This window comes from Nannobrachium achirus, assembly GCF_963921795.1.
Source record: "Nannobrachium achirus genome assembly, chromosome: 20".
In the NCBI taxonomy this organism is placed as follows: domain Eukaryota; kingdom Metazoa; phylum Chordata; class Actinopteri; order Myctophiformes; family Myctophidae; genus Nannobrachium; species Nannobrachium achirus.
The window spans coordinates 30,356,157-30,383,238 of NC_137827.1; the positions used below are offsets into that span (position 1 = coordinate 30,356,157).

Sequence of the window (27,082 nt, forward strand, 5' to 3'; positions counted from 1 at the left end):
GTCAAGGGACTCAAAAGTTATTCACTTACTAGCCCTTACCCGTTCAAAGATATGAACTCCGAAATGATGTGCAGTGTGTGGATTATGGGATGTGCACTGTGCACACAATATATGAGGGATGGAAAGTAACTTTAACTGGTGCTTGCATGCTAATATGTAGGAGCATCAATGTAAATACCCGTTCCATTTAACGGCTACAGAGATACTGTGTACCGATCTGCATGATTTTGGACAACATCTGTAACAGGGCCAGAACCCCCCCCCCCCCCCCGCCCGCCCGCCTGCACACACACACACGGGGGGTGTGTGTGTGTGTGTGGGTTTGTGTGTGGGTTTGTGTGTGATTGTGCATGGCCTGAACAACAGCGCCCCTCCCTTAACATGTGTGGTCACAAAAGGTACTGTAAATAGATATAGATACACCATAAAAATGCTATTATACAGCATACGATTTGTGAAAGTGACAAACGGGCTTCACAGTTATGTCAGGTGTGTTCATATGCTGATGGTGATGCGATTTCAGATGAATTACTCCAGCCACCGAGGAGAAACGCTGAGACAGACAGACACTCACTCAGACAGACACTCAGACATTCGCAAAATTATAGTATAGATAGACCCGAGACATGTTTGAATATTACTTAGCAAAGATTATATGTTTGTGTGTATATGAGTGGTATGCAATAAGTTAGTATGCAAGCAGAGAAAGTACCATACTCCACTCCACCATTACACTACATAACACTAGTCATATACAAGCTCAATAAATATCAGTAAATATCCGTTACTGAACAGAATAACTGAAAATGTGAGTCAGATTGCATATTATACTGTGTAGTACTACTACTGGATGCTCTCAGTCCTGAATGATGATGTCATCACTCAGGCATTCATCCAGGAAGGCACTTCCTTAAGCCGTGTCCAGTTTCCTCCACCCACACACCCCCTTCATCGCCTCTACCCCCCCCTCTACGCAGTCTCAATCTAGCTTCCCTGTCTGTCTGTCTGTCTGTCTGTCTGTCTGTCTCTCCTTGCAAGCACTGAGTCACGGTGTCTGGACACTGACGCTGGTTTGGTTTTGCTTGGTCATTCTTCCATGGGAGAAGTCCCCTCGTTTCGAATTCAGTATTATTCCGTCAGTGTGTGTTTACTGGAACAGAATATTCCGGATACTAGCTCATGTCCCTGGTCTTGCTCAGGATGAGGCGTGTTATATCCCTTCATAGCCGCATCACAAACATCACCGTATAATTTAAACAGAACAATACCACATATTACCACAGGAAAGTATCACACAATTCAACAAGAAACAGGATATGGTGTAACATGGCTTAGTACCCTGGCTTTAACAGCATAAAGTATTCAAATGTATAATAATAAATTGTAACCTTAGTTATCATAGCAACTATAACCAATAGAATGTATGGCATACATACAGTATACAAGTGCTGACTCTCAGAGTAACTTACTTTTGGAATATTGGAATAATATGAAAGTCAACCTCATTGAGGAAAATAAACCAACGTCTTGTTTCAATATTGTAAATCGTTCACCACCACTGGTCTGACTGGAACACACAATACCTCAGCCCAAGTTAAAGGTTGGCATAAGATGTGTGACACCCTAATTTAACGAATTTGCTTAAAGACAGGATGCCGTGATTTGTGGGCGTCACTCCCACAGCACAGCGATTCCAGTTCCAACAAAGCGCACAGTCAGTCTCACACACACACGCGCACATGCACGCGCACAGTCGCACACGCACACAGATAAATAGAGAGATGGATGAGGAAGACAACGCGGCTGCAGAATCAGCTGGTTCTTCAGATGTGGTCTTGAAAAATAAGTCAACTTCCATTGTTTGGATATACGTATGTCGGCTTTAGGAAAGGAGGATGTAAAACAGCAATGTGTTGTGTAGGTCGTGCTTTCGCATTGTCGCGGCGATGCAAGGCAACACAAGGCAACACAAGGAACGACTACAGTTCAATGAGAAGTCATTTTAATTTCCCCATCAAAATAAATAAACTCCACAATTAAGCTTACGAGTCAACGCAATCCGCAATGCTTTGTGAGCTTGTAGATTGGCCGTTTTCAATGTGCGACACTGGACCACTCCAGTTTAGAACAAGCTTTTTTTTTCAAGCCACTGTCCCCTTTAGCCGAGATGAAGCAGGGCACAGATTCACTAGGAGATAATTATCTGGAGAATCTCCCAGAGAACATTCATAAGGATTGACAAGGATTTGTACCCTGCGGTGCGAGAAAATCGAGCTTGTCAGATATTATCGTAGGCACCGGCGAGGTCATCAAGGCCATTAACATACTCGGATTGTGTCGGGGTCGCGTTCAACCAAGCCCTAGTTAAAGTCAGAACTCGCAACATTTTCGGGGAGGTCATAAAATACAGAATGTAATCGGAGCTGGGATGGCCTTGTGTGAAGGGGCCCTTACTGGATTCAAGGATGCTACAAAAACTAACTAGCTACAGTATCAGGCCAAATTGTATCTCATAATGCTTCCCCGCAAGGACAATGGTTTAGTTTCTAAATGTGTCAATCTGATTGACATAGATTAATGAAAGATTAGTGAAGCACAATATATAATATGACACTTTTAATGAAAGGAGTGGAAAACCTGTCAAACCATATTAAAGACAGCATGCTGATCTTGAATGTCACCTCATGTTGACCTCTTGCTAGCTGTCAATCAACTGCAGGGTGCCATGGTAACTCTGATAGCCTTCTGTTTCCATGTCCTACTATTGTTTTCCCTGACCTCAACATAAATAGGGGCATCCATAAGCGTTGTTGACGCTCTCCTGCTGATCCCTTCTGATGCCGAAATGAATGGGGTGATGAATGACTGAACGTCTCCCTAGGAGAAGTAAACAGGCAAAACAAAGCAAAGCTCTGCAGGGGAAGATAGAGACCAGGTGATTAGCCTACACTTTTGATTAGGACAGAGGAAAGTTTCAAAGAGAGAGCATCATCTAAATTCAGATGCCATTGTGAAGAGCTAGGATAAAAAGAATGAAGGGGGTGGGAGAGTTGTTTGTCAAGCTGTTAGCTAAGAGTGTTGGGGCAAACACTTGGCATCTGACTGAAAACATTCCTGGCTTTCTTCTGTGTGTGTGTGTGGGTGTGTGTGTGTGTGTGTGTGTGTGTGTGTGTGTGTGTGTGTGTGTGTGTGTGTGTGTGTGTGTGTGTGTGTGTGTGTGTGTGTGTGTGTGTGTGTGTGTGTGTGTGTGTGTGTCTAGCAGCATGGGGTCTAGCTGTCAACAGTTCACTCTGATGTCTCAGCTGTGCAGAGTACAACTTCATTGCTTCCATCACAGAAACTGCTCCCCAAAGTGTAAGCCATTATCGAAGGCCGAAATAATGAGAGGGGAGCAAGGGGAGGAAAATTGAAAATAGACCTGAGCATATTTTCATAGCTCTCTCCTCACAGTTTTTCCCCTGCAACCCAGTCATTTATGGTGTCTGAGAGTCTTGCGGCGCAGCTACTCAAGATTTAACTTTTGGCAACTTGTGTACTGACCACAGTCCACATTATAGTCCTATACTAGCTTCTGTATATGCGCATGATGTGTGACCAACACAAACAGGGCCACGCATGCACACACACCCCATGTCTCACCACTCTGCCAACAACCTTTTCCCTTCTGTGGTTCTACCACCCGCCCATCGCCAAACCTCATTGGCTGTGGCCCTCCAAATGTGCTTTGTTGTGACATCAGGCAATTGCCTGACAATGTGATTGGATGGCCGCTGCTCTGCTGGACATCCGTTGGTTTTGTTCAATAACAGGCTGGTAATTCAATCTGCAGAGTGGGAGGGACAGAGGGCCTATGGCATCTCCCAGCTAAAAATACAGCCTGCCAGGCCTGACGTAATGCACCATCCAGATGAGGCCAAGGCCTAAGTAATTGGGTGCATTAAATGCGGACCCACAGTCCTTCAGTAGAGTGGTGTGAGTGTGTGTGCGTGCATGTATGTTAGGGGCTAGGGATGGAAAGAAGAGGGGAGGGGAGAAGGAAATCATATTTTATGACCCCTGTGGGCATGTGAAAGAGGAGATGAAGATTGTGGGTGTGTGTGTGTGGGGGGGTTGTTACAAATGCATATCTGTGAAATGGGAAGGAGGGTATGTTTATGCATTCATTAGCTACAGTACCTCAGCCATGTTTGTGTGTGTTGTGTTCTAATGAGTATTATTAATCCATAAGTGCTGTCAAATGGAGTGCATTTCATTCACCATTATCCCCCGCAGCCGTTAGCACAGCCTTGGATAACAGCTCCCATCCCCAGTCCCCCTAGTCTGTACACCGTTTATCGCCACAGTAGAAACACCAACAACTGTAATTGCCCTAACATCCTCAAAGTAACTACTACCGATTAACTAAAACAAAAAGCACAGGTTTGTGGGAATGGTGAGGATGTACTGTATTATAGTGTGCATGTTGCTCTACCTCAGGTGTAAAAAAAAGAAACTGCATATCTTAACCCTCCCCCTCCCTCCGTCACCCTTCTTTCCTCCTGCCATCCTTCCCATCCAAGCTAGAGTAGCTGTGGTGTTTACATTAGCAGACAGCCATGTTTATGGAGGCCAGGGGAGAAGGGGGGGGGGGGGGGGGCAAGCAAGGATGAGATAGAGGGGAATGAGGAAAAGTCACGTTCAAGGAAGAATACTGGAAGATGAGCAGAGGATGGAACTTTGACAGCTCACAACGACAAAGAGAGAAATATGGTGAAGAGACACCACATATTATGAACCTGAAAGAAAACATAAATCTAATTAGGAATGAATTTCTGACTTTTAAAACCAGACCAACCTTGGTTAATGTGACTGTGCACTTTTGTGCAGAAATGATAATGGCAACAACAGAAGAATGCTGAAACATCCCATCCAATTCCAAGTCTACTGGCCCTGGGTGACCTTTGTTTTTGAACCACAGGGCTGTAAGAACATTAACAACAGCTGTGATAGTTGACAGATGTCTGGAAGCAAAAACAACCCAAGCCTAATACATGAAGTATAACAGCTCTTCAATGTCTCCCTTATAAGTTAGTATTGTATTGTATTGTATTGTATTGTATTGTAGTATTGTATTGTATTCGTACATGTATGAATCAGGGGCAGCAGTATAGCTGCAGTAAAGGGTTATAATGTAAGGTTTTCAGCCATCAGCTGATTAAATCAATCCTGCCCGCCCAGTGATTTGGATCATGCCGTTTCCGTGGCGACTTCGTTCGTTGACGCTGTGAGGGCAGCAGTACGAGGCGACAAGTTAACCATGTTTTTACACACAACAAAGACGACGCCAGCTCCCTTTTGCTTCTGCATTCCACGTCATACATACTTAGTAGATACATTTACATAACATGAAAGGGCAGCTCTTCCTAAATATACTTCAAGACTGCGCAGGGCGAAGGTCGGTATCGACAAGTGAAGATGCATTAGACAACTGTTGTTCATTGTCCTTAAATTAGATCTACTGTGAATGGCCTGCACAACATCACTCACACAGTCTGGTGCAACAGAAGGTAGATGGTATCAAAACCAAGCCTTGTATGTTTTTAGACAGACGATGACAGTATCTGCAAGCATGGCAGGTAAAGGGTCATGCCAGGGTCTGAACAGATTGAAAGCTGATACAGTGCTTTCAATGGCACCCGGCCGTGCTTGTACTGAAGACAATGACTGAAGCAACAAGTAGTCATGAATCATGATAATAAAGATGACAAAATGATTGTCAGAAATAGTGTGTCAAGACTGTCACCAACACGTGACTTGCATTAGCATTAATTCAAGTATCCAAAAACACCAGGCACAGGGGCGCCCACTGGCCTAGCGGTCCATGGGCATACCACATATAGTAGGCTCTAATGCCCGACGACCTTTGCTGCAGAAGGAGCGAGTGCATTCTCTGCCGCTGCCGCAAAATGCACTTGCTCTTCCTCCTTTGCTGGGTCTCTCCCCATCACTCCCCCCTTCCTGTTTACCCCCTGTACTATCAATACAAGCAGAAAAGCCCCAAAAATATGTAAAAGATAAACACCAGGCATAGCTCATCTAATTCTGGTAAAACTATCCCTTTACATTATTCTTTCTAACCAGGAGTAACTGACTGCCCTGACCTGGCTACGTTTGTTATTTTATTCTGTTCCTGTCACGTCGCCTCCCTTGCACAGTTAAGTGCCTTCCATTGACAGGACCACAGCTGAACAAGGTTAGCAAAGCCAAAGCTTATTTCAGTTCCTATTATACGGCTGTTCAGCTTCCTTCCAATAGGCGATCGAAGACCAACAAACCATTTATCATCCACAAAGACATTAAATATGCAAGATATACAGCCTTTGGACTCAAAACCTCCTGGGAGAGGAAGAATCTGAAACCTTTCAAGCTGTCTAATTTTAGCTTACTCCGCATGTATGAAAAGGGACACTCACCCAGGTCACTGTGGCCTTTTAGGCTATGGGAAATGAGAAACGGGAGTTCACCCTGACTGTGACCTGTGTCACTGACACGCGCACGCACACACACACGGTCAATGCTGCTAGGTTAATGCTGTCAAAAGAGGAGTCAAGGGACAGACTGACTTATTGATCCTGTCACTCTTGCGGGGCATACTGTCTCTCATACACGCACAAAATATACTAAGAACAGTTAACACAAACAAAACAGCAGGAAACTGGCTGGAAGTCACTTATATTGATGGGGATTATTGATGCGTATGCCTGAAGTGGTTCATAAAGTTGATCAAAATACACTTCATAAGAGTCGGAACTCTGCAGGAATTAATTTGACAACTGAAAGAAGTTAAATAAATAGCTGTGCATAAAGACAATACATGTGGTCATAAGAGTCTTATGACCGAGCTGGACTGAAGGCTTCTTTGATAAGTTTAGTTTAGCTCTAGTATGCCTGTCACAATTATTACATAATCGCAAATATGTTTGCATAATTGTCATAAGCATTTCCATGATTGTTATTAAATGCATAAAGTAATTAAATAGGTCAGTTATTTATTTGTGTATTTAGGTTATGTCATATATACCGTGTGCTACTTCAACGCCAAACAGAAGTGTAATTTGTAACGTAAATACACAATTAAATGTTCATCATAATTATTTTTGTGACAATTCATCGTCACTTAAATGTTATAATTGTGACAGCCTTAAGCCCTAGTGTTATTTTGCAGCATAGATATTGTACAACCACAGTAACGCAATGCTCGATCCATCAGCAGCCTGGGGATTAGAGGTGGAGCCAGGGCTGTCTTCCAGGATCAGCCTCGCCAAGATTTCCTTGAAATACCCAGGCTTCCCCCTTTGAGGCAGGGTAGCATTGGAGCTTTGGTGTGGGAGAATCAATGATCAAGTCCCAGCTCACCTGAGAGCTCCAGGGGATAAGATTTACAGCCAGGGATAAAGCGGCTGTCAGCCTCCTTGGCTGACTATAGAGGAGGGGGAGAGCTGTGTTCTGGCATGGGGGTTCTCTTGAGTTTTGCACTATTGTGGTCGTTGGATGGTCATTTGTAGGTGTCATTCCGGGGGGGACTGCCCATAAGTCCGAAGGTTCATTAGTCCGAATTTAGTTAGGGTTACTGAGGTTAGGGTTAGTATTCTTAACAAATTCGGACAAATGAACCTTCAGACAAATGAATCTTCGGACCAATGCCATAATAAAAATAATAGATTCAGTCATGAATCGCTTTTTTTTGTCCATTTTTATACAGCGGTGTAACATATTAAGAATGAAATCAATATTGCATATTGAGGATTTGTATTGTGTTGAATGCAGGTAAAACAATGGTAACACAACACCATCATAAACCAAGCACATCTTCCACCTAAATCCCATTGTTCTGATCTGAGATTCAAGGAATGGATCTACTGGGAACCGTAGCCTCCTGACTCAAGCCACTGCCGCTCCAGTTCACAACAGTATGGACGTTAGTATGGTTGTATGCTGGGATTAAAGCAAAAGACCATATCACGACTTCTCACATTTATTTTTCTTAAAATTATGATGTTTAGGAATTATCATTCTAAACCCATGTTCCTGCTATTCTGCATACTTTAACATTTGCTTTCATGAAGTACAGTAGGATAGGGTTTTATGGAAGATGCTTTGGAACATGTATGCTCGTTTAACCATTTCAAATACTAAAGAGGGCTAAACCAAGATCAACAAATATCAATGTGTGTTGTAACAGTGAAAAGCATCATTACTTAGAAATGTATTAGACAATCTGTTCAGAAGGAGGAGCACAGCAATAACTCTGCTGCTTTGAGGCATTGGGTGGAGAGGCTAGCAGGCTATTAGCTAGGGCCTCCTCAGAGAAAGATAGTTTGTATCCATTTGTGTCATAATCCAAACACAGCAAAACAATAGGAGGGAGGGCTCGCTCTGACCCAGCTTTATACAATTAGGTGTTCACCGATCCTTGCAGTAATTAGATTACTCTGCAACTCCTGGCCTTAGATCGATGGAGCAGAAAGAGGTTATTTATCCTCCCGTAGGCTTGCATCTATCCATCCGTCCTGCAGTCATGTACAGTATGTGTGTATCCCTGAGGACAGGGAGACAGGATAGGTAGCCTGTCAGTCTCCTACTGTGACAACAAGTCATCTCTCAACTGTAATCATAGCCAGCACTTTTTACTCTCAATCCCATACTAATCTCCTCAGAGGATCTTCTATAAGTTAGAGGGAGGCTTCTAGTATGCAAGCTAGACCTCTCGGTAGGCCTAAACTAAAGCCAGGGTAAATATTGGCACAGACCACAGTCTATACATTGGAGAAATTGACGTTAGCTATGCCTTAGACTATTAGAACCAGAAGAACATAGCCGCGAAAGTGCAGGGCATAATATGCATATGGAACACTTATGTGGGAAATGAGGGAACCAGTATAGGTTTGACGTCTGCCATCACCCACAGAATGAAATTGAGTGACACATTGGAAATGCATCTGCTTTCCATCAGTCTTTGCCAACTACCAAGTCCAAATTACTGCCATTACAAGAGGCCTGTTGCAAGCTATACCTTGGTTGTGAAAAATGAACACCTAGTATTTAGTTGCTATAGAAGGGTGAAAGGAAAGAGTATAGAGACAGGCTGAGGGGAGGGGGGAGACTTAAAATGAATGAAAACCAGCCTGAAAACATAAACAAACAAGAATTGACACAGTCAATATAAAATCTGGTGGAATGGTGTGGTGAACTACAATTATTTAAAACTGAATTTAGTAGTAGACCTGTGGTAATATATTGTGCTATAGTGCTTGCAGCCATGTCAGAAATAGTGGCCAGTGGTCTTTTCTACCTCCTCCCCTCCTTATATGCTCATCCTGTCATTTTCTCCTTTTTGTAGTTTTTATTTTTCACTAAAATAGTGTATTACAAAAGAAAAAGTTTTTACAGTGTAAAAAAAAGTCTATTACAAAAGAAAGTGTTTACAGTGTACTCTTTAATGTCGGCTACGAAGCTTGCGGAGCATCTGCTGTACACAGCTAATAGTCCAGTCATTATATGAAAAAACCTAAAACAAATTGCAATAGTACTTACTATACACTACACTGTAGTGTTTAGATGAATTCTAGCTTGATCTAACCAAGATCACTACATAATCACATACATGCACAGATATGCACTTTCAATCTATACTATAATTTTCCGAATGTCTGAGTGAGTGTCTGTCACAGCGTTTCTCCTCAATGGCTGGAGCAATTGATCTGAAATCGCATCACCATTAGCATATGAACACACCTGACATAACTGTGAAGCCCATTTGTCACTTTCACAAATCATATGCTGTATATTAGCATTTTTATGGTGTATCTATCTATTCTGCATCTAGCATGAGGCATATCTATTCTGCATCTAGCTTGAGGCAACATGTTTAACCAGCTCTCTCTGTGTGTGTGTGTGTTTGTGTGTGTGTGTGTGTGTGTGTGTGTGTGTGTGTGTGTGTGTGTGTGTGTGTGTGTGTGTGTGTGTGTGTGTGTGTGTGTGTGTGTGTGTGTGTGTGTGTGTGTGTGTGTGTGTGGGCGGGGGGGGGGGGGGGTTTACAGATGTTGTCCAAAAATCATGCAGGTCGGTACACAGTATCTCTGTAGCCATTAAACGGGTATTTCTTACATTGATGCTCCTACATATTATCATGCCAGCACCAGTTAAAGTTACTTTCCATCCCTCATGTGCACACATCCCATAACCCACACACTGCACATCATTTCGGAGCTCATATCTTTGAACGGGTAAGGGCTAGTACAGTATAATCCACAACAGTCCTATGGATAAATGAGCAAATAAAACATGCAGACCACCATCATCACCAGCAAGTGAATGAGACAACATAGTCTACTCTGACTTGAGCCAAAACAGTAACAATCAAACACTACCTTAAAAATAGCAGCTTAAATATGTGGAGATGTTGTGCAGAATATACAATCACTAATCAATAGCAGCAGTGCTCAAGCAAATGTGCAATAAGAGTCAAGCATGTGTACATAGAAATGGAATAGGAAATAGAAAGGAAAAAAGAAGCAGTAGGGCTATTATGAATGGGTGAAGAATGAACATGATTACATACAAAAATGAGTGCATGCAATCAGAACTTTGTTTAGTTAGCTAAAGTATTGAAAACAATTAAGCGTTCTGTCTGATAATACATCTACTGTACAAACAGGCTAGATCTATAGGCTATATGAGATTGGCATTACAGGAAATTCTTGTTTCAACAGCAATTCAGAGTTTTTAACTACATCTATGATCCTGTGAACATTTTGAGAACTAGGACTGAATTTCTGAAACAATAATATTGTGATGCCTACATATTGTTATACATGTCCTTTAAGCCCCAATGAGCACCAGGCAAGATGCATAACACTTAACCACTTTAACTCTGGTGTCCTGGTTTGGGGGATTTGAGGGGAGCATCATTGCTATAATGGAAGTAAATCTAGACTTTTTGACTTGCTAGCTTTTAGATTATTTTTGCATGACATAATCATATGACTAATTTCCATACTTTAGATAACTAGACACATTGTTGCAACACACCAAACCATTCTTCATATTGAGCCCACACATGACATTCATAAAGTGCTATCATGTGTCACTAGTTTGTGCTTGAAAAGTTACCTATGCTTTAATAATGATGTTGGATAAGAAAGAAGAAAGCCAGGAAGAAGATGTTCTGTTGCTTGCTCACCCACATGGTGCACCTGATCCCCAAGTTATCATACATCACTTTCTTCCTTGAGGGTAACGTTACTATCTCAAATGTAGCGCTGTGTATGTTTTGTTGTTTTTCTCTCTCTCCCTGTCTTGTGTGTCTGTGCCGAAAAAGCTGATCTACAAGCCCATATCGGATCACTGATTTGACACGTTATGAGCTTGTAGATCAGCTGCAAAACCTGTAATATGATTGGGTGGAACCCCTCGAGCCAATCAGATTTCAGCTAAATTTTGGACTATTCCAAGGTAACGGGGGTATCACCAGTCTCCCCCCGTGTCAAACACTCAAGCTCATTAAGTGGACTGACCCATCATCCCAGTTCATTCTCAGGTCAGACAGCCAGGCACCGGGCAGCGCGCATCCTTTGATATTGGCTGCGTGACACCCGACAAGTAGAAGCATACACACTTGCACAGGCAGTGCGCACTCGCAGCTGAGAGCTGTAGCAGCTAATTAGATCGTGTGTCTCACTCGGCCGTCCTAATTCATACCTAGGCTTTTTGAAAATAGCCGATCTACAAGCTCACAACGTGTCGCATCTGTACTTTTGCTACTTTAAGTACATTTTGATGACAATACTTTCATACTTTTACTCAAGTACATTTAGAATTCTGGACTTTTACTTATAACTGAGTACATCTACAGTGCAGTATTGATACTCTTACGATACTTTTACTTAAGTAAAACATTTGAGTACTTTTTCCAACACTGCTAATTTCCCCCATAGCCTGGAGTCCTGCCCCCATTGTCTGGGAGGGCGCTCCTGGGGTACTGTCCTGCGATTGGCCCTTAGCTCTACCATGTGACATGAGTAGCCTATCCAGAAGAGGTAATCAATGGTCGTCAAAGAAAGTGAGGTGATTACTGATCTGGTTTCCACCAGATAAAAACTCCAGATCACTTTACTCCATTGACCCACAGGTGTGTGGCGTTGTAACAACAACAATGCAGTGCTGTGACATTTCCCTTGTAGGATTGACAACAACTCCTGCTGCTACAGGGAGAGGAGAGGGACAAAAAGACAACTGCCCAAGATTCCCAGAGGAGCAGTGAAATTTGGTTTCACTGCACGTTTGAGATGCCAAACAACTAATTAAATCTGCCTGCCTGTTTTTAGAGCACAAGGAATCTTTCAAGAAAATGAACAGCAGGTGTGGAATGGCAAGTTTTGAGTCATCTCGGCCATCATAGGAATTTCGGGTCAATTTTCAAATTGACAACAATTTGTAGAGAGCTTGGTTTTGGAATTACAAATTGTTTTGATACAGGGTGGTTGAGTCTTCTTCAGAGTGTGCAATTATATTTGGGGGGGGGGGGGCTTGTGTGTGTAAGACGTGTTTAGCTGTTAAATCACAGCAGGATATTGCTAGTGTAACAGGAAAGCTCTGGCATGGGCAGGGCTACTACTTAGGCTAACTACTTCCTGTGAGATAGATTAGATAGATTAGAAAGCAGTGCTATCATACTGACCAGGCCATCTCTCACTTCTGTCTGTCTGTAGTGTGAACCCTTGAGGATAGCTCTACGCTCATAATCAATGACTCTTGTAAGACAAGGTAATGCAATACATCTGAACCTCTCGTCATGACTAGATCATATGAAAGACGAGAAATTGCATTCAGCCTCCTAACAAAGAAATTCACCACTCTCCTGAAGGAATACATGAGAGCTATTCACTGCTCACTGCTTCAGAGGAAAGAGAGGCTTATCTCATCTGTTCATCTAACTCTTTGCAGGAACAGAAGACCCTCCTTTTCCTCAGCCCAACAGAATCATGGGGAGGCATCATCATTTTCAATAAAGGCCCCTAAACATTGCAAGAGGGAGAAGGCGGGAGGGAGGGAAGGCAGGAGGGACAAGGCATACAAAAAAAGCCCACAGGAAGTCAAGCATCCTGTGTTAAATCACGTCTGTTTCCTAACGAAGCCCGCGCTCCATTGTCAAACAGAGGCCATCTTCCTCCAGCCGCCACCACCACCTCCAGCCGAGCAGACATGGCTACCGTAAGACATGGCACCACAAACATTTTAACTAGACTCTATCGTGGAATATAATGAAGTATCACAGGAACTAATCCTGATTTATGTAAGAATAGTATTTTTTGCTCGCCGATGTTTGGTTCTCCAAACCAAATTAAACATTTCCGTTCTATGAGAAGTGCTTGTGACGAACGGCCCAACACACATCAAATAAATGTCAGAGGGTAACTGCAAACACATTTCCCATGTGGCTTGTTAACACAGCCCACCAGAAAAATGATTATGGGTTGACATTCATAACCGATACAACTACCAATGCAAAAATGTAGGTCATCATCTCAAATGTGAAATACACATTTTCTCCGACATCTAGGGAAAGATCTGTGTGGTTGGCCAGTAACAGACAGCAGCAGCCAACAAACTGTTGGCCCCTCAATGTAAAATGACCACAAGTGCTTTCAAAATCTCACATGACCAATTTGTTTGGTGTAGTTCCATGTATGGAACTCTCACAAGCCAGCATACATAGACCTGAACCAGGGGAACACTGGAAACTGGCAGCTGATCAAGAAAAAGATGAAGTTTATTTTAGCTAATTATGTATAAAGGGAAAGGGTGGCCACAAGGCTTTGTGAGTTGAAGGTATCAATTATTTATCCATTTATGTGTTTTTAATGAGAAAATAATGGAGGAATATGTATATATATATATATATATATATATATATATATATATATATATATACAGTATTGGTAGGAGAAACTGTGTTAAAGGTGAGAAAGCTTTAAAGACAGAGAGTGAGAGAGACAAATGAGAGATGAAGCAGGCAGCAGGGAATCCAGGGATGACGGCAGCGACCAGAGAACATGCCAAACCCTGGAAGTCATTTCCTGCTTCACCAAAGACTTTTATGGAATTCTAGCACTGCGGGTACGTCACAATGAGAGAGAGACTGGTTCTACACCCTCCTCTCTCCAGATCTTCCCTTTCCTCCCCCTCTCAGAGCCTCCACTCTTTCCCTCTCTGCCCAGCACAGTGCCACTTCCCCCTCCTCAGCTGTCTGGTTGAGGCTGAACAGAAACAGTACATCCAGGACCTTATCTCACAAAACATTTTCTTTACTTGGTGCATTTATATTTAAAGGGACAACTTTTTTTTACAGCAAGGGTTACACGCCAGCGATTTCTTCATAACTACAGTAATACTACTAGCCCCCAGAAGTTACATCTGCCCATAGAAGATGGTGGTACATCTTGGGAATGGGCTTATTGTGTCTAAAAATACATATTTAGCCACTTGTACGAATGCCCCCACCTACTGAAATCAAAATCATTAAAATCGCAAAAAATAAAATAAAAAATAGAAGTAAGCAGAAAATGAGAACATTTTAACACTGATATTTTCTTTTCTCTATTTACAATCTAAAATATCTATGAAACCTTGTTGGAAAAAAACTAAGTTGTCCTTTAAAGTCCCACAGAAATGGCTTTTTCGGTCATTTTATTTTGAAGTATCAGTCTGAAATGGAAGCCTGTGTGTTTCTGAACCAATGAGAAGGTCCCAGCCCTTCAGGCGATGGCACTGTAGTCACGTGGTGCCTAATGTTATTGTTTGTAGCCTGCACTGCTCTGCAGGCGCAGCCAGAGAGAGACGGCCAGTCGGCCACTTGTGCAAAATGTTTGTTACCAAGTTGCTTATTATTCTAACCTATAATGTTTTCAGATACATCTTTTAGTATGCTGATTAAGTTTACAATGAGTAATACACAGTCTGGACGTCATCTTGTTTGGATGGAGGAACGTGCAGCAATGGGAATCAAACAGGTGAATGTAATCAAGGTTCATGTATATTAAGTAGTCAATCCATGACATCACACAGCACATTTTTGTACACGGGAAGTAATTAAAGTTATCCCTGACTAATACGACAAATATGCCTTAATACATTATAATTGTCCTCTATAACTACAATGTAAAATTAAAAACATCTCAAATATTTTATTTCTTCTAGAAATAGCTAATCTTTCAGTCAATAGGGGAAATGCTGTCATAATTGTTGTGTGGTCTAATTTATGGCATGCATGTGCAAAATAAACCACAAACACATTTGAAATATTGATTTGATGCTCATATTAACCATAGGAAGTATTACGTTTGTTTTTATTTGCACATGCATTCCATGCATTCCATAAATTCCATAGGGATAGATCACAAATTACATTTACTAGACCTTACCCGTTCGAAGATATGTGCTCCAAAATATGTCAAACGCACCCGGTGAAAGTGTGTGTGTGAGAGAGAGAGAGAGAGAGAGAGAGAGAGAGAGAGAGAGAGAGAGAGAGAGAAACATTCCTAACTGTGAGAGAAAGGGGTGTGTGTGTGGGGCTACAGATCCCATGGCCTGGAGGAACGGACCGTAACCCTGGCAACAGACAGCAGAGTTCAACAGAAGTGGTTAAGAAAACGCTAATTTAAACTGCTTTAATTTGGGAGAAATGAAATTCGGGCTCCGTCAGTGTTGGTATAATGCTAATGGCCAATACCATGTGAACTTTGGGATCAGTTGCTGAAGCGAGTGAATAGATAAACGTAGATAAGCGTGAGCGTTAGAGCGTTAGAGCGTGAGTGTTAGAGCGTTAGAGCGTGAGTTTGCTCCTTTATTAGTAGGATGACATCATCAACTTGCGACAGGCATTTCCCCTATTGAATGAAAGATTAGCTATTTCTAGAAGAAATAAAATATTTAAGGTGTTTTTAATTTTACATTGTAATTATAGAGGACAATTATAATGTATTAAGGCATATTTGTCGTATTAGTCAGGGATCACTTTAAAGGAATGATGGATTTTTATCATAGTCCTTCCAGTTTTTACTTCTCCTGGACTCCTCAGATCTCTCTCCCACAGCCAAAACGGCGGTCAATTGTGGTTCTCCCAAAGCGCTAATTTTCACCGCTGCAAAGTTACTTTTTTCTTCATAAATCTGCTATTTATAGTTCATTGAGAGCCAGTAATCCACTGTTTTATCGCGGGTTGAGGGAAATGGCCGTTGTTGACATGATCCCAATAGTACTCACAGAAGAAGAATGAAGTCTCGCGTCTCGCGTGATTACCGCGTTTCCTTTAGCTTTTTCTTTAGCGCAAAAGAAAGCTTTCTCCTGGAGTTATTACAGCCAGTATGTACACAACAAGGCATCGTGGTATATATATAAAAAATAAGAAAGCAGAAGAATATAATCTAGTTAGTCTATTGATCGCTAGAATCTAGTAATATGACTGAGAAGGATTCATAACAAAGCATTTTAACGGACTTCCTGTAGTCATAAGGTAATTCTATTACCTTTATTTATTTTATTTTTTCCTCAATACATTTCTTCGATTTTATTTATTATTTATTTATGGAATTACTTATAAAATAACTTTGACGTGTATTATTATTTGTAAACAATGTAGGCTACAATATAATCACAAAATAATCGTATTTTCCTCAAGACATTCTGCAATGCCTCACCAAATAAACTTTAGGTAAAAATTACTTCATGACCACAGAAACGTGTCTTTCATGAGGTACTTTTTACCTAACGTTTATTTGGTGAGGCATTGCAGAATGTCTTGAGGAAAATACGATTATTTTGTGATTATATTGTAGCCTACATTGTTTACAAATAATAATACACGTCAAAGTTATTTTATAAGTAATTCCATAAATAAATAATAAATAAAATCGAAGAAATGTATTGAGGAAAAAATAAAATAAATAAAGGTAATAGAATTACCTTATGACTACAGGAAGTCCGTTAAAATGCTTTGTTATGAATCCTTCTCAGTCATATTACTAGATTCTAGCGATCAATAGACTAACTAGATTATATTCTTCTGCTTTCTTATTTTTTATATATATACCACGATGCCTTGTTGTGTACATACTGGCTGTAATAAATCCAGGAGAAAGCTTTCTTTTGCGCTAAAGAAAAAGCTAAAGGAAACGCGGTAATCACGCGAGACGCGAGACTTCATTCTTCTTCTGTGAGTACTATTGGGATCATGTCAACAACGGCCATTTCCCTCAACCCGCGATAAAACAGTGGATTACTGGCTCTCAATGAACTATAAATAGCAGATTTATGAAGAAAAAAGTAACTTTGCAGCGGTGAAAATTAGCGCTTTGGGAGAACCACAATTGACCGCCGTTTTGGCTGTGGGAGAGAGATCTGAGGAGTCCAGGAGAAGTAAAAACTGGAAGGACTATGATAAAAATCCATCATACCAGGTATGTACAGACGTGATAAAAGGCTGATTAAGGATTAATATGTTTTATTCTGGAATTTTCCTTTAAGATTAAAATATAAAAATGCAAAGAAATTGTTTATTTTCTTTTATGGCATATAATGTTAGGTATGCCCTTATGATGACTGCGGATATGCTCTAAAAGTGTGAAAAACATTGTTTTTTATTTGACTACGTCTTTAAGGCCTTTCTGATCTTAAACTTTGAACAGATGAAACAGCAGTATAAGCTACAAGTCCTTGATCATCAGAATCAAAAATCACAGTAATATATTATTAGGTGTGTGTGGGGGGAGGTGAGGTACTGTATAAAAGAGCTACAGTAAACAGCGTCATTATAACATCAGCAAATTATCAAATAGTTATTCATTATTTGTAATAATTGCAGAATTGTCAATGCTGGTAAAATATTATTTGGTTTCTTCAGGGACTATTTTCGCCTCAAGACCTTTCAAATCATCAAACTACACGTTAAAACAATAAATAACTTTAGAAATGCAAAAAACTAACTATGCTTTGGGAAAACAGTTGGTAGTAATGAAAGCTGTAGTCAGTGGGCAAAACATGGCAGACCACTCTATGGGTCTTTTACAGATGACTGGAAAAAGCAAAGGCGGGTGAAATGATTTAGGAGTGTGGAGGGAATCACAAGGTACTTCTAATACGTTTACCCAATTAGGAGAAAGGTTTTTGATGTATAGTCTTTTGTACATAGACCGCTGTAGGCATAACGGAAAAAGATCTTTCCATCTCAAGCATCTGTAATGTACTCTCTTATAGCATTAGCAGTGTACAGATGTGCACCAAAACCTAAAACCTACTAAAAGACCTGATGATAAAAGCACCAGAACATTGAGGACTGCTTTTCCTGATCAAATAAAACCCCCAACAGCTAATGGCATTTGAACAATGTTTGTATTATTCTCCCACATCTTAATGGCATAGAGGCTTTTAGATAGAAGCAATTTGGCACAAGAACAAAGTTTGCAGACACTACCAAGGGAGGTGAGAGGGAGAGAGAGAGAGAGAGAGAGAGAGAGAGAGAGAGAGAGAGAGAGAGAGAGAGAGAGAGAGAGAGAGAGAGTAGTGGGTGATGGGGTATTTCAATCAGTTGAGCTTAAATACTGCTCTCCTTTGAAGCATTGCAGGGGAAATGGAAAGAGATCAATAATCATGTACGACAAAGTGCTTTGCTGGCATTTGTCTATTTAACCACTTAGCCCTATTTTATACTATGTTGCATTATGTTGAGCAAGAATTGCAAAAATACGGTAGTCAATCTATAAGCCTGTAACACATCACTTTGTGATGCATTATGAGCTTGTAGATCTGCAATATTTTAAGGATTTTCACCTATGACAATATGTCTAAAAGGACGCCAGGTTAATTCATTACAGAAGGCCAACCGAGGCCTGCAATGTGGAGCAGAACAGACATAAAAAGGTAGACGCCTCCTTCGGCTCTGGGGTGTCCGTCTTGGAGGATTGGCAATTTTTAAGGCAAGCTTCGTGAATTCTTAAGCACGCTTCCGCTTGTGTCACAGAAGGGGACGTTCAGTTGAATTGAAGTCCCGGAAAAAAATGCACTGCGATTGGCCATTAGTCACTTTGAGTGGCAGTGTGCTTTTGGCACTAGCGCACTTCTGCCTATCTGGTTTGACGGGTCGCTCCAATGAACTGCAGCGGCGGAAGAGGTATCTAGCTTTTTATATCTGTGGAGCAGAAGACCTGTAGCTCACAGGAAGAGCTGGAAGCTGGACAGATCATGATGTGGGAACACACCCACACACAACCCAACCCAACCCTTCGTCACGTGTGGAATACTCGTGCACAAATACTACTATGTATTCCTCCGGATAGCACAATCCATCATCAACCCAATCAAGGACTTGTGCTGACTGAGGCATGTTCCACACAGGCATGCGTGTGCAAAACACCCGCGTACTGAGCATACATGCCATGAACACAATGTCACACAGCCACAGAGAGAAGCAGAGAACATTACAGCACTGTCACCTTTGTGGAGAGTAGTTGTTGAGTCACAAGTGGTCCTTGTCTTATGACAAGGACCTGTGTCCTTAGTGTGTGTGTGTGTGTGTGTGTGTGTGTGTGTGTGTGTGTGTGTGTGTGTGTGTGTGTGTGTGTGTGTGTGTGTGTGTGTGTGTGTGTGTGTGTGTGTGTGTGTGTGTGTGTCTGAGAGACGCTGTCAGACAGACAGAAGGTCACAGATGGTTATTATTGCACCAGGACGTCCTTTCTGTCTGGGAAGAAGGAGTCGCCTGCCAAAACTCTGTGGTATGATATCTACGTGTCCCTTTTTCACATTGCCACGGAAACGTGCATGTGTGCATGTACACATACCTGTGTGTAACCTCTCCAACTAAACAATCAGTGATGTCTCCCAGTTCCCATGTGACTGTTCTGAACTGTACATCGTTGTCACTAGCGTGAGCATGGAAGCTTGAAACGAGAAGACTAATAATTCAGAGACCTTGAAGCTGCAATCCATATAATAACATTCATGTCCTGCTCAGGATTCAAACCCAGGATTCATGTGCAGGAGGCAAACTTTGTAGCACTGAGTGAGACAGAATGCCTGCTTGGGCACAAGTGGAGATATTGCACATTGATCTACAGTACATGCACTGCTTTCCTACCTGACCACACGGTCTACATCTCTCAATAGAAGAGCAGAAAGACCACCTCCAACCACAACAGTTGTACTAGTTATATTGTAATGTACCATACAGATGAGCTGAACTAAGATTTTATTCAGTTTTCACTAAAGAAAGTTCCAAGATTGCAGCTTTAATGCCTTTCCCCACACTAACAGAAGAAGGTGTCACAGGAGAATTGGTTGCCCATCCATTGGTTGCTCTCCTCTGTTATTTTCCTCATCTCTCAAGTTCAAAGATCACACCGGTCCATCTCTCTCTGGTGAGTAACAGTATGAAGCATTATGTTTAGAGTAAAACTGGTATCTTTCAATAATGGTATATTTTATCATGATAAGTGATACACATGGTGCTCAACTGCTCATAAAGTCTGACAGTCCAAACACATAGCGATGTGCTACTAGGAGCAGAGCTGGATTTCTCTGACCATAATAAGCCACACATTTTCATTGCTTGTCAAAGCACATAGGTTGAAATGTGTGTCACAACAAAGACATGATACAAAGAGCTCAAGTTAAATTAACACAGAGGTTCTTCTACAGAGTGTGGCCATGGGTGAAATCTATGTTAAGTCAGGGTGGGTTAATGATTACAATGGAAAACAACCTGTTGACTCAGGACAGGTGGGAGATAGTAGTCAAATCTGAAATGTCCACAAAGATTTAGCAGAAATACACAAACAGCATCTTTCACAGTGGAAAGCTGTAAGTCATGCAAAGGTGACATTGTTTATTCTGAGATAAGACTGTTGTTCTAAGATAAGACAATGGCACAAACAAAGGTCCACAGACTCCACACACATTTAATATTTTGATGTGGTCAACAACATATGCTTTGACAAATCCAAATATGTGTCAACATGCAGACTCCAAGCTACAGGAGGAATCCACTCACTACCTTGAAGCAGTGAAAGATAAAAGATGTCAACACAAACACCTGGCAATGAAATGATGCCCTTTTCCATGTTCTCAATCTCTTCATACCTTGCCATTTTACAAACCAAAGGATATCATAAAGCAGTGGTTTACATTTTTGGTGTCAAGGACCACCAAATATGCAGCCATGTTTGATAAGTAGTTTCAGGGATCCCTAACTGATAAGATATAAAATATTCCACATTTTGGTGGCCACAAGAAAATATTTTCTTGGTGGTTCCGGGACACCAGGTAGGGAACCACTGCCATAAGGACACAAAATTAAACAAAGAAAAGTTAGAAGAGTCACCATTAAAAAATAATGATTAATTGTTTCAAGACATCTACAACTGAGCTCATTGACATAAATGTAACATTGACATCTTTGCAGCAGCTCATGCAGAATAATTGCCATTTCAAACACACCCTAATAACAAAAAAAAACAAAAAAAAGAATCACGCCTGTGTGAAGTGAGCTGTGGTCACTTAACACTAGAAAATACTGTTCCTGAGGAATTCCGTCTTACCCATTTATATTATACAGTATATTGTGATGTCACGTGAAGCTTGACCAATCCTCAAATCCATTATATTGTCCAATCAGAAAAGGGACATACGGATAGGGATGTACATACACGCAAAGATACGTATTTGAGCGGCTAGCACCGCTGAAAAACCAAAACATAATACAAGGTCATTACAGCCATGATAGAACTAAGCACAACCAATAATAAATAATACATTAAGAAATATCATACCCTTCAGAACAAAGTACAGCATTAACAGAAACCATGCGCATAACAAAAACAATACTGTACAACCAAACTGTAGTGGGTAGTCCAATGAATTCATGGCAGCCCACATGCGATGACAACGTTGCATATGAGCCTAGTTTAGGCTAGCTGCTGCTCAGCATAGAGGACCACAGAGAACAAAGACCTCAATTATGTGGAGCTCCTAACAGGAGAGCTAAAAACAGGTCCACAGGCAGGGAATAAAACCTTGGAGCACTGCAGGAATGTTGAGCATTTGTGGTGCCATCCACCCATAGCACACTGTCACTCCCTGAAGCACACGGTCACCACCATTGACCTTTCCACATCCGCTGTCCACAAAGTCACTGTTCAGCTGGCTAGAAACAGAGCTCGCTTACACCACAAACTTGTGCAAGTGCATAATAGATTTTGACAGAAATGTGAATGCAAGAATATAGGTCGAGGGGCGCCCGCTGGCCTACTGGTCCAGGCGCATACCATTTAGGCATTGCCACATAGGCATACTGTAGATGCCTGGCGGCACCGCCGGTTCGATTCCCGATCCGGACGACCTTTGCTGCGTGTCACTCCCCATCTCTCCTCCCATTTCCTGTCATTCTACTGTCCTCTCAATAAAAGGCATAAAAGCCCAAAAACAAATCTTGAAAGCATCATCTCCATGAAAAGGTTTGAGAAGCTGAGAACCTCCACTCCCCCTGTTTCAGAGACAATTCAGTTGTGCATTCAACACAGCTATGTTTACGTTGGCTGTCAGAGAAGTAAGTAACCATGTTGCAAGAGGAATTTACAGCCTCAGAAATATGAACTGATAACACAGCCGGTCATTGACACACTAACCTGTAGCAGCAGGGGGGAGGACGTTAGAATATGAGCAGAGGTCAATGTCAAGCATATCACAAGAAAACCATCTTGGATCAAGATTCTCACACTCAAATGGTAATTATGAATTGAAATGACCCCAATGTAAACAAGCCAATCCTATATTAGTAGAACTTGCATCTGAACTGTACTGTCTTTTTCCTATGCAAACTGCTAATAAAATGTTCAACCAATACAAAAATCGATCAAAAGCAATTGAGCAAAAGGCAGGGATTATTAGGCCACCTTATTTCTACACTGTAAAATCCTGAGTGTTCCTTTATCCATTCATAACTCAGAGTGTGTACAAATGGTCATTTGTAAACTATCAAGAGTTAGAAATTAACACCAGAACGTTACAGTGCAAGAAAGTTAACTCTGCAGACAAACGATGAAACTATATGGAATCTATGAATAGATTGTAGGGGTCCCTGCTGTCAAACGATGAAACTATATGGAATCTATGAAAAGATTGTAGGGGTCCCTGCTTCATCTCTCTCTCTCTCTCTCTCTCAACTAAGGGGTCCTTGGCCTGAAAACGTATGCAGCTGGTTTGACATCTTACCAAGTTTCTCCACAAGTTTGAGCATGACCCCGCCTATGTGGATCTCCCCGGTGATCCTCAGAGACACGTCCCTTTGCAGGTCGGTAACATGCATCTTCAGCTCCCACGTCCCGTCGGCATAGCAGCCATCCGCCATCCGAATCCCGTCCAACGCCATCCTGTCAAAACAGTCATTAAGTTAGGAAAAGGGGCGACTCGGGCGAGGAAGAAAAATAAATCACACCGGGTCACTGTGTAAACCCGTTGACCTTCTTCAAAGACAGACTCATGACTTGTTGGGTGCCGATTTGGTTCATAATCGTCAGTGGTGGAAAAGGTACTGACATTGTTTTACTTAAGTAAAAGTATCAATACTGCAATGTAGACTAATGTTACAAGTAAAAGCCCAGAAGTACAAAAGTATTGACATCAAAATAAAGTACCAAAAGTACCATAAAGTACCAAAAGTTTCCAGAATGTCCTATTTCACAACTTTACACGTGTATAAAATATTTTAAATGTTCTGCTATTTTCAAATGGCAAAGAAATGTAGATTAAGTGGGTATAATATGGTTTGTAATGATAATCAAACCCTACAAAATTTCTAATAAATGTAGGCCTAGAGGAGTAAAAGTATATTAAAAAACTGTTAATATTTGCCTCCGAGATGTAGTGGAGCAGATGTAAAAGTATTGGAAATACTCAAGTAAAGTACAAATACCTCAAAACTGTACTTAAGTATATGTACTTAGTTACTTCACACCACTGATAATCTTATTTTAGAAGACATTACCGTGTCGCCTATCATTACGTTGGAATGTGATTTGACGTGCCCTTGTACTTGTACACGTACTGCCAGAGAGTTGCAAGGTTTCTTCGCTGTGTTGAGTCGTGCTTTGATTCAACAAGAATGACCTAGTCCTAGTGCAGTGGTTCTTTTTCATGTCAAGGACCCCCAAATTGACACATATTACCCCCATTTGAAAAGGTATGCGTATGCCAGGGTCCAGGGACCCCCAAGTGTTTTACGGCTCTAGCCTCTAGCAGTGATTCCCAACCATTTTATAATTTCAATGAGTTTGACATGCATTAGGCTACGGACCCCCATTTAATGGCATTTCTATCTCTGGCACCCCGATTTGAAATGAAATAGTGAAATAAATGTTAATTTAACTCCGAGTGTTGGTTACACATGTAACCAAATGGCCCCCAATCATTGTCCATTTGGTTCCATTTGTATATACTCAGTTACATACCCAATAAGGGTCCATTTGGTTCCTAACTATCATTTAGCTGGAGACCCCCCTGGAACTCCCTCAAGGACCCCTAGGGGTTCCCCCGGACCCCACTTTGAGAACCAATGACCTATAGTGATCAAAACACACGCAAATCAATAAAAAAACTGAACAAAGGCCAGGCCTGGCGGTGCCAAAGTTCAATGAGGACGTAATTCCTCTTGTCCTATCAGCGAGAAAATGTGCTCGTTCACCTGTTCAAAAGTAACGGTAAACGTACTCTTAGGCAAAGAAGTTAATTACGTAAGCAGAGCCAGCCATACGAGAACTACTGAGTAGACTGTAGACTACTCGGTCATTCAAAGATTAAGTTCGTTTGAGGGAGAGTGTGTGTGTTAAATTGGACAACAGCACGCACACGTTTGCAAACTAGCTGTTAACAGACGCGCACATTTGATTTTAGTTGCTAAAGTGCGGGAAAACCACACAAAAACTCAATGTTTTCATAATTCATACGGCGTATACGCGCAACGCTTTGAGGGCGAATTTTTAAATCTGTCCCACTCACCTTCACAAATGCAACAACAATCCAGACGCAAAAACCCACTCGAACTGTCGACGTTGCGATAACCAACAGGTCCCCCCCTTTTAATTCATGTATAGGGGTTTTTAGGAAGAAAAAAAGATCCCAAAGAAGTCGGTGAAGTGAAGTAAATCCCAAACTGTTTCCCCAGGCAGGCAGGCAGGCTGAGGCTAATGGAGTCCAGCCGTCCCTCTTTCTCCCTCCCTCTTTCCAGCAGTCAGATAACGTCACTGCTCCAATCCCACTTTTCCTTTCATACTGCGAGCCTAGTGGCTCCCCTGTCCCCCTGCACTTTATTCTTAAGACCTCCATGTCAGTGATTCTCAAACCTTTTCATGTCAAGGACCCCTAAATTAATATGTATTTGGCCGTGGACCACCATCTGAAAAGGTTCTGTGCCAAGATGTCAAAAAATATTCACATTTTTTCAAAGAATGTTGAGATTTTTTGAAAATAGCTGATGGATAGACATAGGCCTATAGGGCCCTGAGCCTGGGGGTCCCTGGATCCCACTTTTAGAACCCCTGAATTAGACTACGGACCACCATAACTCAGAGTGTACAAATGGAACCTTGGAACCAAATGGACCAGGTCCATTTTCCATTTGTATAGCTACAATCTCAGAGTTAAAGCAACATTGATTGCAGAAGATTGAAGACTTTATTAGAGGTTTGAATAGGAAAAGATACAGTTTCATCACTGATGCAAGGTCAACTAAAAGGATACCTCAAAAAAGCTTTTGGGCTTGTTTCATTTGGGGACCTTTTTTAAACTCATATAACATATAATGACAGACAAATAAAGCACAGTATACTAACTATGCAGATTATATATATATATATATATATATATATATATATATATAGTCATAATGTCATACAGTCATAATACGTTTTTTACACAAGGGTCCATTTAGTCCCTAACTATCAATATTTTATCTCAGGACCCCTGGAACCCCCTCAAGGATCCTGGCCCTGGGGGTCCGGGTCCCTGGACTCCACTTTGAGACCACCGCTCTATGTGACGACATACAAAAATTGCGCACAAGTCGAGAACAGTGGGCTATTTCTTTGGTTGGTTTGCCTGGCCGTGTCCCCCCTCTGTCAATGGTCTTCTATATGGGGGCCTGTACTCTCAGAGTAATGATACTCTACTACTCAGCCATATGTTTGACAGAGTTGGCCCACAAATAGACTCTGTTTTCTTCCCTGTTTTCGCCAAAACTCCCTAAGGAGAACAATCAACAATTTGGGTCTGGAGAAAAGGAAAAAGAACATAAAATATCGCTAGCTGCCTTTTATGGAAATATGCAGCTGCTACCGAGACTGCAACTGCCACTGCATGCAGCTAGCCCAAGCCTATAGGCCCTATACTTATATTTGGGGATGGTTACTGGGTCTTTTCGGATAATTTGTATTTACCCCCACCTTGTTATAAATCACCAGTGGTTAATCACTGGATAATGTTTTGACAAATTATCTAAACTGTTTTATTGTCAACGCATCAGCTACATTTTAGAATGTGATTGTGTGTGTGTGTGTGTGTGTGTGTGTGTGTGTGTGTGTGTGTGTGAGAAAGCCAGAATATTAAAACTCTACATAAGTATTTTCTTACATTTTAAACCAATAAACAAATTATCCACCCACTCCCCCCATACCAACAAACTATAAATGGTGGAGAAGAACTCCAGGCATAGAACAACAAGTTATCCAAATCACCCAGATTGCATAGTATTCCAAACGTTTTAACTCTTTGATATGCTCAAAATATGTTATACCAATATAATTTGCACCGTCTTCCATTTAATCGAATCGATAAACAAAATATAGCAAAACAACCTTTCAAGGGGTCAACAAGTTTGGTTGAAATGGTTTGAGAAGACATGGAAGGCATGGAACGAAAAGCCCAGTAAATCAACCATATCTGTGAAGACAGCGAGGACTGGTAATCTGTGTTAACAATGGAATGACATATCATCAGTGTGTGG

At 41.4% G+C, this 27,082-nt stretch overlaps 1 protein-coding gene across 1 annotated transcript in view; it reads right to left on the reverse strand.

Moving 5' to 3' along the window:
• The window catches only part of fermt2 (FERM domain containing kindlin 2), a gene marked incomplete at its 3' end in the record, with an annotated part of 56,254 nt that extends 31,036 nt beyond the window's left edge, over window positions 1–25,218 (reverse strand). The window contains exons 1-2 of the mRNA XM_080750117.1: window positions 25,081–25,218; window positions 23,299–23,456 (exon numbers count right to left, since the gene is read on the reverse strand). Coding sequence (XP_080606243.1) covers window positions 23,299–23,455 — 157 coding nt within the window. The 5' untranslated portion in view covers window position 23,456; window positions 25,081–25,218. The remainder of the gene's footprint in view (window positions 1–23,298; window positions 23,457–25,080) is intronic.
• Window positions 25,219–27,082: the final 1,864 nt, after the last annotated feature.